The 13,308-nt window shown below is 42.6% G+C and overlaps 1 protein-coding gene across 1 annotated transcript in view; it reads right to left on the reverse strand.

Annotated features, from left to right (window-relative positions):
- The window catches only part of LOC129820011 (collagen alpha-1(XXII) chain-like), an 82,600-nt gene extending 78,345 nt beyond the window's left edge, over positions 1-4,255 (reverse strand). The window contains exons 1-2 of the mRNA XM_055876799.1: positions 4,112-4,255; positions 3,269-3,835 (exon numbers count right to left, since the gene is read on the reverse strand). Of these exons, the coding sequence (XP_055732774.1) occupies positions 3,269-3,835; positions 4,112-4,205 (661 nt within the window). The 5' untranslated portion in view covers positions 4,206-4,255. The remainder of the gene's footprint in view (positions 1-3,268; positions 3,836-4,111) is intronic.
- Between the last annotated feature and the right edge of the window lie 9,053 nt (positions 4,256-13,308).

The raw sequence follows: 13,308 nt of genomic DNA on the forward strand, positions 1-13,308 counted from the left end.
TCCATTTTACAGGGATGGCTCAGACTCTTGGCATGTCTTGTTCTTTGTAAATGCATAATTGGAAAATCCAGGTAGACAGTTTATCCTTGGTAGACTGTTAGTGTGTCACGGTGTTCATGTCTAGTAATAAGTTGTTTACTGTGGCAGAAAAGGAAATAAGCAAACGATCATTTCTACATGTGATGTGGTCTCTTTCTCTGAGATGCGCTTCATGTTGACTGATTGTTTGTGTCCTTGCTTGTTCAGTTTGCATCAACTTGTTAGACTACGTCTTTCTTCTAACTTTTATTTGTATTTTTACATGTGATGCATCGTACTGGATGTATTTCTGTGTTTTGAAAACGATATATCTTAAACTTTCTGACACGCAAAACAGTTTGGGACCATATTAACAATGGACTAATGAAACAACAAATACCAAAAGATCGTTTTTGGGCGGAGTTTTCCTTTATTTAAGCATTTCCAAACTTATAAATGGAAGAGGGGTTGCTGGTGGTTATAGGAGGTCTTTAATTCAGTTTTTAGTAATACTACATACCTATTGTGGCCAACAATTACAATGCTAGCTTAGAAAAGATAGTTATGTGGCAGGGTAGCCTAGTGGTCAGAGTGTTGGACCAGTAACGGAAAGGTAGCAAGATTGAATCCCCGAGCTGACAAGGTAAACATCTGTCGTTCTGCCCCTGAACAAGGCAGGTAACCCACTGTTCCTAGGCCGTCATTGTAGATAAGAATTTGCTCTTAACGAACTTGCCTAGTTAAATAAAGGTTAAATATTAAAAAAATTATGCGTCAATGTGTTTTAAGATGCAGCCGTAACTGAGGCTCTGAGACTGAGCTCACTGCAGAGCTAGCTGCTCCCTCTCCTTGTGGCCCAACATCTATAATTTAGAGATTCACCTCAGAGTTATTCAAATGGAAGCAATGCAGGACAGACCTCTTTGTTTTTGGGGCCCAGTGGTATCTCACAGGTCTAATACACCAGCAGTAACATACAATGCAACAGCAACTTGAGCTGAATCTGCATTTTGAGGCTCATTAACTACTGGGTTTCCAGTTTCCAGACTAGGAAGCCATTCATCAACAACATCCTCTGAAGCCAAAGCACTGGAATAGCCAAACCTACAGTGGTGTTGCACTTTGATCAAATCGCGTGTACTGTATTTTTTTTATTTAACCTTTATTTAACAAGGCAAGTCAGTTAATAACGAATTCTTATTTACAATGACGGCCTACCTCGACTCCCAATCACGGCCGGATGTGATACAGCCTGGATTCGAACCAGGGACTGTAGTGACGCCTCAGACCGGCTCATCAGTAAAAAGATGATGGCAGTTAAATAGTCTTTGATTTAGCTAACACGCCTTTCACGTTTAGTTAAGTTAAAATATTTCTGTTTTTATATATATATATATATATATATATATATATTCTCCCAGCACTTTGTTTAACAGTGGTGGGCTGGTAACATTTGATGAAAAGGTGAAAACATACAATGTAGAAGTCCTAAAATGCTCTTTAGGACCTACTTGAAACATTAGAACTGTAATTTTCAGAGCAAAAATAACTTGGGCCACTCTGTGCGGTGCCCACTGATATTCTTAGATACACTAGCATGGTGATCCTAGAGATTATAGAAAGAAAAATGTTGGATGGCCATGAACTTGTGGCCAGGGCAAAATAAGTTCTGTGTAGTGACCCCTGAGTACACTTATCCTCATATCATAATAGATTGCATATCTGAAAGCATTATGACTAGTGAGGAATTTATAGATTGAGTCCAAGGTGGGTATATGAACATTGGAATCTGTGGTCTCAAAGGGAAGGCTCAGGGTTATGAGCTTCCAAATGAATCTCTTTGCACCTTGCCAAACTCAAGTGGTTAAAGTATCACTAACTACACAAGGATGCCTGTCTGACTTAAGTAAAGAATAGAGGCTCTGCTTACAGTATGATTCTGAGTTAACACTAAACACAGCTCTGAATATTGTAGTGTTGCTGTCCTGTAGTGTTGCTGTTCAGCAGTGAGTGAATCAATGAGTGCATCTATAATGGCACCCTATTCCCTTCGTAGTGCACTACTTTTGACCAGTTCCCAATGGAGTGGCATTTCAGAGACAGCCTATGTTAAAATGATGGTCCAACACTTATCTCGTGACGAGGCCCTAATCGTCAGGTACAGCCGTGTGTCCGCGGAATCCTTGGGACGTCCCTAACCTAAACCCTAACCACAAAGTTTCTAAAACATGCTGTGCTGCCTTTTCCCTAGCCCTAACCTTTTAACCGCTACCCTTACCATAACTCCTACCCTTACATTAGCGATTGTAAATGTAAACTTTGACGTCAGACTTGGCGGTCCCAAGGATCCCATTTAGATTTTTCCGTTTCAGGCATACACTGCTTTCCAGTCCAGCTAGTTTTAGTGGGGAATGCAAACTGTGGAGTGTGAAGCATCCAACCAACCATCTTCCACCTCCTGTCCTGTACGTACAGTACACACTCACTCCTCCGCTTTCCTCACCTGCCCAGAGCCACCCCAGGCCACATACCTCACTGTTTTAGCACTTAGAAATGTTTCTTGTCAAGGCATTTTAAATAACTTTTTGTTGTTATTTATAATGACTAACAAAAATATTGCAACATATTTGTACTGAAAGTGTCCCTGTCAGAGGATGTGTAGTACTGTAACTGGGTCCTGGAAAAGACATCGAGGTTAGAGTAATTCAGGCTATCCAGCGTTCCGAAAACCTTAACCAAACGTTTACCCAGTAGTCACTGGGGCAAGCGGCCACAAAAATGTATCTGTTGCAAAAATTATAATTCACTAGTCGATCTCTGCTTAACGCCCACACCTCACACATATGATGTCACATCCAGTCAGAGACGAGGAAGCACAGAGAGGAGCGGGCTTAGTCGAGGGGAAAGGCCTATTCGAGAGGAAAGACGTTTGTTTTGGAGTGTATGGTTAAGGAGATAATTGCAGTGTGTTTTAAGGGTACATACGTTCAGAGTGATATATTTTAAAGGCACAGGTTATATATTAAGAAGGTTTAGGCTTTTGATTAATAGAAGTAGCTGCATTTTCAACGGAATTTGAAACCCAATTCTGTCATCCTGATTGTGTATGTAATGTAGACATCTTGCTGGAATCTGGAGTAAAGGCAGTCACAGAAAAATCATACACCTGATAACCTACTCTCACAGAGCCTCCTTCTCAGGCTGTTATTGGTTGCTTACTCTCACAGAGCCTGTGTGATTGGTTACTTACTTTCACAGAGCCGTCTCCTCAGCCGCCCTCTGATCTTGTCGATGGCATTGAAGTCTGTCACATGGAACACGTGAGCGTTCTTAGGTTCTGCAACGATCTCCTCCAGCTCCACCTTCAGAGCCTCCCCGATGCCCACAGCGAACATCCTCACCCCGGCCTTCGCCGCCGCCTTTGACGGTTCCAACACGTAATCCTGGCTCCTCCCGTCTGTCAGGAGGATAGCCACCTTCTGGATGCCCCTGGCTGCAGGCCTGGCCCCGGCCTGCTCTGTGAAGATGTTGGTGGTGGTGTAGCTGATGGCGTCCCCAGTCATGGTGTTCCCTCCCAGGTAGCGGATGTTCCTGGCGGCCCTCTTCACCTCGTCCATGGTGCGGTAGCGTCCCAGGTTGAACTCGGTGGTGGGTCGGTCGCTGTAGCGTACCACGGCCACACGCGTCTTGTCCGGGCCCACGTCGAACGACTCCACCAGGTTGGAGACCCACTGGCGGATCTTCTCAAAGTTCTCCTTCCCCACACTGGATGACGTGTCCAGGATGAACACCAGGTCATAGTGCACATTCTTACAGCCTGAGAGGAAGTGGAAGGTAACATGTTAGAATTCAGACCTGAGGAATTCCTAGTACTGTACATAAAGATAGTAAGAACCAGGCTTGGGTTCAAATAGTATTTATTTTCTTTCTAACTCTTGAGGATTGAGCTAGTGTGGAGTGCCAGGTGGGCAGGGTTTCTTCTTTTAGGACTACTCCATTGGTTCCTTTGAGCCAGACAAGCTCAGTGTGGCTCAAAGTATATGAAAGAAAACAAATACTATTTGAACCAGCTAGTTACAGCTGATGCCCTTACCTGCCCTGCTTTGAGCATCAACCCTCTGTCCTGAGAGAGTCAGGGCCAGTATGACCAGGACTAGGGAAGCCCTGCATGCCAGTCGCAGCTCCATATCGGCCTCTGGTCTGGTTATGTTTTGATCTTAGGATGTGATCACCATCAAGGTTTCCAACCTGGAGATGGGCAATTCCACAGTAACGGAAGTACGCTTTGACTTAGAGTTTTCACTTTAGAATGTATGCCAAACAAAAACCGTTGATTTCAAAGTTTAACAAATCATATGATTCTATGCACAAAGGCTACTTAGAAAATGTACACAGAACATTTCACATTAACACATTTACCGGAAGAACTGTGCAGATGCAAAGTTTGGTAACAAAATGATGGTAAAATCTTACTCCGTTTTTTTATGCGACCACGTTTTCCAAAGAACTCTGCTAAATATCTGCTACGAATTAATATTCAAATATGTCTGCAGAAACAATGGGATGTCAGCTTTGAAAAATGTATTTTGGTTATTGAACTACAGCAGGTGAACACAATTATGGTAAGGGAATTACAGTATGGTTCCCTGATCTGCACTACACAGAAATGCATAATTATGGATATGAATGTCATTCTCTTCACGGTGATGTATCCTGAATAGGTACACAAAGGCAGAAATATACAATATCCTTCTTTTGCATTTTTGGGTATTATTATACATACGGGCTATTATTGTAATATGCTCCGCCTCCAAGCAAAAACGCATTTGGCTAGTCCGGACCAAGTCTGAACCAATCATAGACGTCTATGTTTCACTAGTTTGTACATCACAGCAAAGCAGAGTAGAGTTCTGTAGAGTACAGTAAAGTAGATATGTTCAGTACATTATACTGTACTGTACTTTACTGTTCTCTACTATGCTCTACTGTACTGCGCTGTCCAAACATGTGAAACATAGACATCTATGATTGGTTAATATTTGGTTCGGCCAGGGCTGACTGACCAAATTTCAACTACTTTTCAACGTCCATGGACGTCCGGTGTCGGTCGGTACTCAGTGGGTGAGGATGCTTGTTATAGTAAATGGAAATAGGTTAGGTGGTAAGTGTCTATAAGAGCCGGGAGAGGTGACATTACCCGTACAGAGATCACAGAGAGTGGCAGAGAGAGAGAGAGGGTCATTTCAAATGTATTTCTAAAGCCCTTTTTACGTCATTGGTGCTCATGGGAATGCCCAGACATCAACAGATCATCATCGCAAACTACCAAGAAGCAGACAGGTGCGAGAGACAACTGGACATTTCCTGTTGCCTAAGCCACAATATCCTAAACCACAATATTCTCCTTAAACCACAATACTGGAATGCAATATGATGTTAAATGTCTTGGGATTCAGATAAGCAGCTGTTATTTTGGGAATATTGATTTTACAACCAGCTAACATTCATTTAATCATTGAGGATTATTCTAAAGGTATGCATCTCTTCTGGAAGTAGATTAATTGAGGAATGTGCCAGTTGAGCAGGCCAATTGAAAGTAACCCAGTGACTGGACGGATTGGGAGTAAAACCACTGAGTGGTTTGTCATGGGAAAGTTATCAGTGACAGTGCTCCTGGAGTAACATAGTGTTAATATAGAAGTGGGTCACGCACACACACACATCAACTCCGCTAGCACTTACTGAGTCACCATAGAGAGGTTACAATGCCTGTGTCATCAAACGTATCTATATCTTACAGGAAGTGTGTCTGTGTGATTTAGCAGCAGTGACCTAGGCCGAACGACCAGAGCCAAATATAAGGCTGTGGGCCCAATGCTACTCTGTCATCAGAGGGCTAGACTAGTGTTGTGTGGGGAAAGCTCTGTGTGGCTTTGGAAGCCTGATGATGTGGCAATGTCTCCTTGAGCTGTCATAATGCTTTGACCTTTTTTTCAGTTTTTTTTTACAGTGAATGTTGTACATACAGTGCATTCGGAAAGTATTCAAACCCCTTGACTCTTACAAATTTTGATACGTTACAGCCTTAACCTAAAATGGATGAAGTTGGATTTTTTCAAGTCCGGGCTCTGGCTGGGACACTCAAGGACATTCAGAGACTTGTCTCGATGCCACTCCTGCATTGTGTGCTTAGGGTTGTTGTCCTGCTGGAAGGTGAACCTTCGAACCCACTCTGAGGTCCTGAGTGTTCTGGAGCAGGTTTTTAGTCAAGGATCTCTCTGTACTTTTCTCTGTTTACCTTTCCCTTGATCCTGACTAGTCTCCTGGTCCCTGCCGCTGAAAAACATCCCCACAGCATGATGCTGCCACCACCAATCTTCACCGTAGGGATGGTGCCAGATTTCCTCCAGACGTGATGCTTGGCATTCAAGCCAAAAAGTTCAATCTAGGTTTCATCAGAGTCTTTTACCTGCCTTTTCGTAAACTCAGAGGGTTGTCATGCCTTTTACTGAGGAATGTCTTCTGTCAGGCCACTCTACCATAACGTCCTGATTGGTGGAGTGCTGCAGAGATGGTTGTCCTTCTGGAAGGTTCTCCCATCTCCACAGAGGAACTCTGGAGCTCTGTCAGAGTGATCATCGGGTTCTTGGTCACTTCCCTGTCCATGGCCCTTCTCCCCCCGATTGCTCAGTTTGGCCGGGCGGCCATCTCTAGGAAAAGTCTTGGTGGTTCCAAACTTTTTCCATTTAAGAATGATGGAGGCCACTGTGTTTTTGGGGACCTTCAATGCTGCAGAAATCCTGTTTCTGAGCTCTATGGACAATTCCTTTGACCTCATGGATTGGTGTTTGCTCTGACATGCACTGTCAACTGTGGGACCTTTATATAGACAGATGTGAGCCTTTCCAAATCATGGCCAATCAATTTAATTTACCACAGGTGGACTCCAATCAAGTTGTTGAAACATCTCAATGATTATCAATGGAAACAGGATGCACCTGAGCTCAATTATGAGTCTCATAGCAAAGGGTCTGAATAGTGATGTAAATGAGATATTTCTGTTTTTAATTTTAAATGAATTTACAAAAATCTCTAAAACCTGTTTTCGCTTTGTCATTATGGAGTATTGTGTGTAGATTGGTGAGAAAAAACATTCATTCAATCCATTTTAGAATAAGGCTGTAACGTAACAAAACGTGGAAAAAGTCAAGGGGTCTGAATACTTTCCGAATGCACTGTATCTATGGACATATGTATCTTACATAGTGACAGGATAAACAAATCAAGAGTTACAGCTATGTGAATGTTTTAGTAAAGTAAAATGGAAGGAAATAGTGGAACCCGTTTAAAAATGTGTTGTGTGAATGTGATTCCTACTGAGAACTTGGAACTTAATAGTAGAACATGACCAAGTTGAAATTCTCCTCTCCTCTCTTGCATTCTACAGTTACAGTACATCATAGGGGAGTGCCCACAGCCACATAACAATTGTGTGATGTCCTACACTTTGCTTATTGTTCATTATCCTCCAGGACCATGGTCATCATGATGTTAGGTTTAACCTCTAGTCTGGTTAGTTTGGCATTAGCTTACGTTATCTGATTTACCAAAGAGCTATTTATGCCCTGGAACTTTCTTAGGTTTTTACTGCCATTATTAAGAAGCTCAAGGCCTATTAGTGAAATGGCTGCAATTGCTGTAATTAGTGTGTATTTAAAGCTGACGAAAATGAAAGTAAAGTCTATCTCAAACGCCCGCTCAAAGCATATTGCCTACTGGGAAACTTTTCATTCTTTTAAAAACTATCCACTCATCCACCCACAAGACACATTATAGGCCTACATCTTGAATAACTAACTATTCAACAGATTTCTCATCTGAGAGATCGAATTGTGAAACGTAACACTAACTTAGTGCTACTTTGCATTTCGCATAACTTTGTCCCATCAGATAAAGCATTTTACACCAGTCACCAGTTGTCACCACATATTTTCCCTATATCACGCTTTCAACTCAGTTTCAATATGTTGACTTTGAAATAATTGACTAAAAAGATAAAAACATGGTGATTTTACTTAGTCAGCTCAGCAGCCCAATCCTGAGCCCAGATCTCCCTCGTACAAAGTGTGGTCTGTATCCTGCATGGGGCCTGTGTGTTTCCACCTCCTTTCTCAATGGCAGACCAGGGACTACAATGTAGATGTCTATTCCAGAAACCAGACTTCCATCATCCAGCAACTGATGTAAAAAACAGCACCAGTTTTCCAGTTCAAAAGGAAAAGATGGACCTGGATCCAGTAGCTACTCCTGATGGAGAATCGAACATGTGGCTCCTCTGAGCAATTCCTCGCAAACACACAAATCCAAATGCACAAAAACATAAAACTACCCTCCAAATAAACTATCAATTGTCAGAAATAAAACAATTTATATGAGACAGATTGATTTAATCCTACCTGGATTGCTGATCACTTAGTTTCACTGGAGGTCTCTCTGTGTGGTTCCTATCCTCCAAGTCTCACATGTGAACTTGTCCCTTAGCTCAGCATAAAGGCACCCTCCCCCATCCAATGATAAACTTCCCAAGGAACCTCCTTTACAGGTGTGAAGAAATTAGGATCAAGTTATCCTAAAATCCACAACGATGTCAATACAGTGTAGTGTTGATAAAAAGTCAAAGTAAGATTCTGCTTCAACCTCTTGGATAGGTGGATAGAGTGGGAGGGAGGAACTGACTGAAAGGGAAAGTGTAGGGTTTCACTAGGGGATGAGCTTGTACTGCTCTGGCTAGCTGCTCAGCTCACGGACATAAAGAACCATGACAGGCCTGGCCAATTATAGACCAACTTTCTGGTTATATTTGTGTCTGTTTTTTGTTTTTTTTACTGCTGCCGGGGCTGCGACCATCTGAAGTGTTGCTGCCCTCAGAGACAGGAGGCACACAGCTTCTCTTTCAGCCACTGCCTCTTCCCAACCCCTCCAAACCTCCAGCCATAACCCTGCCTCAGAGATAGCCACAACAGAGCTGCCCTAGCTGCCTGCAGAGGACCGTGGTGGGCTGGGTCTACTGTATCAGGGGACTTGCTGTATGATGGGGAAGGGTGTATTTGAGTCGGGGAAATGATTAGCAAGGAACACGTGTGCTTGAAGCTTTATCTTGTCTTGTGCTCCTCATGTCAGCTGACTCTGTAGTAGAACACCAGTTGTACATTCAGAAAAGGGCTAAATTATTTAAAACAATTTAAGAAAATCTCTGTTAACCACATTGAGAAGTAATGTTTACTAGATTGCGTGTTGTCAGCCATGTTCCCTGCAGGAGGGGGAAAGAAAGGGTAAGCAGTGGTCTTGTTCTCCAATGGTTTGGTTTTCTCTGTCCATAACTTTCCCTCTCTCTCACTGAAGTTGTCACCTATCCTGTCAGATTGTTGTGTTACAGCCTGAGTTTAAAATGTGGTTTTTGGTCACTGGCCTACACCCAATTCCAAATAATGTCAAAGTGTAATTATATATTTTTACACATTTTAACAAATATATTAACAATTAAAAGCTGAAATGTCTTGAGTAAATACAGTTGATGTCGGAAGTTTACATACACCTTGTCACGCCCTGACCGTAGAGAGCGTTTTTTGTCTCTATTTTGGTTTGGTCAGGGTGTGATTTGGGTGGGCATTCTATGTTCATTTTCTATGATTTTCTATTTCTATGTGTTTGGCCGGGTGTGGTTCTCAATCAGAGGCAGCTGTCTATCGTTGTCTCTGATTGAGAACCATACTTAGGTTGCCTTTTCCCACCTGTCTGTGTGGGTAGTTGTCTATGTGAGGTTGCATGTCTGCACTCAGTGTTTATAGCGTTCACGGTCGTTTGTTATTTTGTGTAGTTTGTTCAGTGTTATTTCTTCATTAAAAGAAGATGGATTATCATCACGCTGCGCCTTGGTCTCCTCTCTACGACGTTCGTGACACACCTGAGCCAAATACATTTAAACTCAGTTTTTCACAATTCCTGACATTTAATCCTCGTAAAAATTCCCTGTTTTAGGTCAGTAAGATCACCACTTTATTTTAAGAATGTGAAATGTCAGAATAATAGTAGAGAGAGATTTACTTCAGCTTTTATTTCTTTCATCACTTTCCCAGTGGGTCAGAAGTTCACATACACTCACTTAGTATTTGGTAGCATTGCCTTTAAATTGTTTGAGGAGTCATCTGACTCCCAATAGTCGTAGGTTAATTTCCCGCAGGGTTCACATATACATAAAAAATGATATGTATTCACTGTCAGAATCCAGCATGACTCAAAGCAGGAAGTTGTGTGTTAGACGGCTCTTGTTGTCTTCTATATCCTGATTTGGAGTTCATGGGGCAAGTCTGTCAATTAAACTTGCCTAATACGACTCACTTGATCAGAAGTTTTAAAACAATGTTGAATGGCTGTGATGTGGTTTTGCATGTGTTTTCTCATTGTCAGTTCACTTTGACATACCTGCAAAAACAATTGACCTTAAAATCTCAAAAATGTTTTGGGAGACTTTCCTTTTCTCTATGATGAACTACCTGATTTAGCCAAGGGTCAACATACATTACCTAAATGAATTCCATAACTGCTGTCTGGAATGTCTAAATCTAGAATTAGGGAATAATGGATAATCTCAAGGCTTTGATGTCTAGAGTAGCATCCTCTGTTCCGATTGGCAGAACGTAGACCTTTTCATGTGAGTGTTCTTCAGTCATTCTTTCAGAGTGGAAGAAGGGGAATCTGGAGATTCACTTGTTGCAGTGAGGGATAGGGTTTGTTCCTTTGCCCAACCCACACAGAGCTGTAATGCATTTTGATAGGAGGAAAAACACTGCCTAAAGCAACTAGCTCTCACACTCTCATGTCAGAATTAGACATTCATCCATGTTTCTCAAAACTCTGAATTTGTAAGGTTCGAGTTAAATTTAGGGATTAACTCATAAATCTTAAGGCTAGGCATTAACTCTGAATGCAAGTGTTAAGGTTTGAGATAGAAAGTTGTTTTTTTAGCCTATCGCTGGACTGGAACTTGCTAACTTTGGAATCAGAGGCAGATGCTTAAGCCCATCCACCAGCCCCATCTATAATTCCTGAAACCTACTTGAAGGTAACAGCGCTCGCTGTCCTCAGACATGGATGGACATTGAATACTGACTTGTATCACGGGTTGACCTGGCTGGCTTTAAGACTCTGAAAGATTTCACTTATGCATTCTTCCAGTGGTGTGTATTCATGGATGACAAAGGAAGCCAGACTTCCCCCAAAAAATTGACAAAAAAAAAAAGAAAAACAGTTCTAAAGAAAATGCATCTTTCGTCTCTGTTCCGTCATTTTCCTTCAATTCGCAAGAGGCTGAATGTATCTCTTTTTTTTCCTCTTTTTTTTCTCCCCTTTTCTCCCCAATTTTCGTGGTATCCAATCCCTAGTAATTACTATCTTGTCTCATCGCTACAACTCCCGTACGGGCTCGGGAGAGACGAAGGTCGAAAGCCATGCGTCCTCCGAAGCACAACCCAACCAAGCCGCACTGCTTCTTAACACAGCGCCTCCAACCCGGAAGCCAGCCGCACCAATGTGTCGGAGGAAACACCGTGCACCCGCCCCCCACGGTTAGCGCGCACTGTGCCCGGCCCGCCACAGGAGTCGCTGGAGCGCGATGAGACAAGGATATCCCTACCGGCCAAACCCTCCCTAACCCGGACGACGCTAAGCCAATTGTGCGTCGCCCCACGGACCTCCCGGTCGCGGCCGGCTGCGACAGAGCCTGTGCTGAATGTATATCACTGGAGGAAGCATTCGGGCGAGCGTAGCAGCACACCTCTGCCTCTGTATATGTCGGACATCTGTTTGATGCTGTCTGGTCCAAAAGAGTATGACATTGTTTCCGCCCCATAGCATTGAATGCAAGGGAAGCCAGCGGGCATTTGGCCTCCCTTGATAAAAAAACACAGATAAAATAATAGCCAATCAGTGTGGAGATAAACTGAGTGAGCTCAACTTTGAATGGTCCTGGCGCACCAAAAAAGTGTCAAGGGATGCCAATTTGGATTTGACATCCCTCCTATCAAATCACATTGAGTGCATACTTCATTGACAGAAACAACTTGAATTGTTGCATCTCGTTGTGTTATTGTGCACCGGTGGCTAGCTAGCTTAAATTGGCAATTTCCCCTAATTAGCGATGGGTAGAGATACGGATTTGGACGTGTAGTTTTACTTAATTCTCCTTGCTGGCCTGTGATTATAATGGCCATTCATTCATTGTTGTGCCTCTGGCCTGAGAGGATGGCAGTTCAATATGCAGCTAGATGTAGAAGGCTAATGTAACTAACGTAACTAGTTAACGTTGCCCATGAATGGAAGTTAGGCTAGCGAGCAAGCATTTTTGCCAGGTACAGTACCCTAGGACAACAAAAACTAAAAGTGTGTAACTGAGTGATAGTAACAGAGTGGTAGACCGTTTCGTCAACATGAAAGAGAGGAGGATGGCATTGTCATTTCTCTACAAGTAGGGTGAGTCAACATGTTTTTGTACTTGTGCACGCGCACACACACACACACACACACACAGAAATCAGTTTCATGGACAGCTACATCATATTCAGCTTACGTTGATTGGACTAAATTGTTTTATTTTAATTGTCACAGTATTAGACTAAGCATAGTTGATTTGATGATGTTGAAATGTTGAAGTTGAAATGGGGCTGGAACAGCTCCTGTTTTCTTTGCGACTTGTGGTAACTCTCCGTGGTTCTAAATCAATAGTTTATTATGTCGGAAACATGAACTCCCTTGACCATGCTGCAGTTCATGTAACTGGTTGTTACATGCAATATGATTAGTAGATTTCCCCAGACAGAGGTTGCTCTCCGGGTTTGTGATGAAACAAAGGTGTGGTTGAATTTTTTCTTCCATTGTGTCTTCTTATTGCCTCATCCTTAGGCCTGTGTGTCACGGTCGCAGGGCATATGAACTAACAGGTTATAGAGCAAACAACACAATGATCACAACGCATAGGCTTCCCCTGTGTTTTTACCCACGCACCACTACTGCATTCTTCTGAGATGACATTACACTACGGGAAGTAGCTAAGGCGAAGAAAGATGAGAATATTAACTGAAGGACTAAACACACAGTACCCAATCTATGGGGTGGCTGATTCAGAAAAGACATGAAAATGGCATATTTCAAATGTCATGAACTTTATTTGCTGTTGTCAATGTAAACATCCGATTACTGTTGCGTGTTACTACTCAATGCCATTGTTTGGTGTAG

This window comes from Salvelinus fontinalis, chromosome 22 (assembly GCF_029448725.1).
Source record: "Salvelinus fontinalis isolate EN_2023a chromosome 22, ASM2944872v1, whole genome shotgun sequence".
In the NCBI taxonomy this organism is placed as follows: Eukaryota; Metazoa; Chordata; class Actinopteri; order Salmoniformes; family Salmonidae; genus Salvelinus; species Salvelinus fontinalis.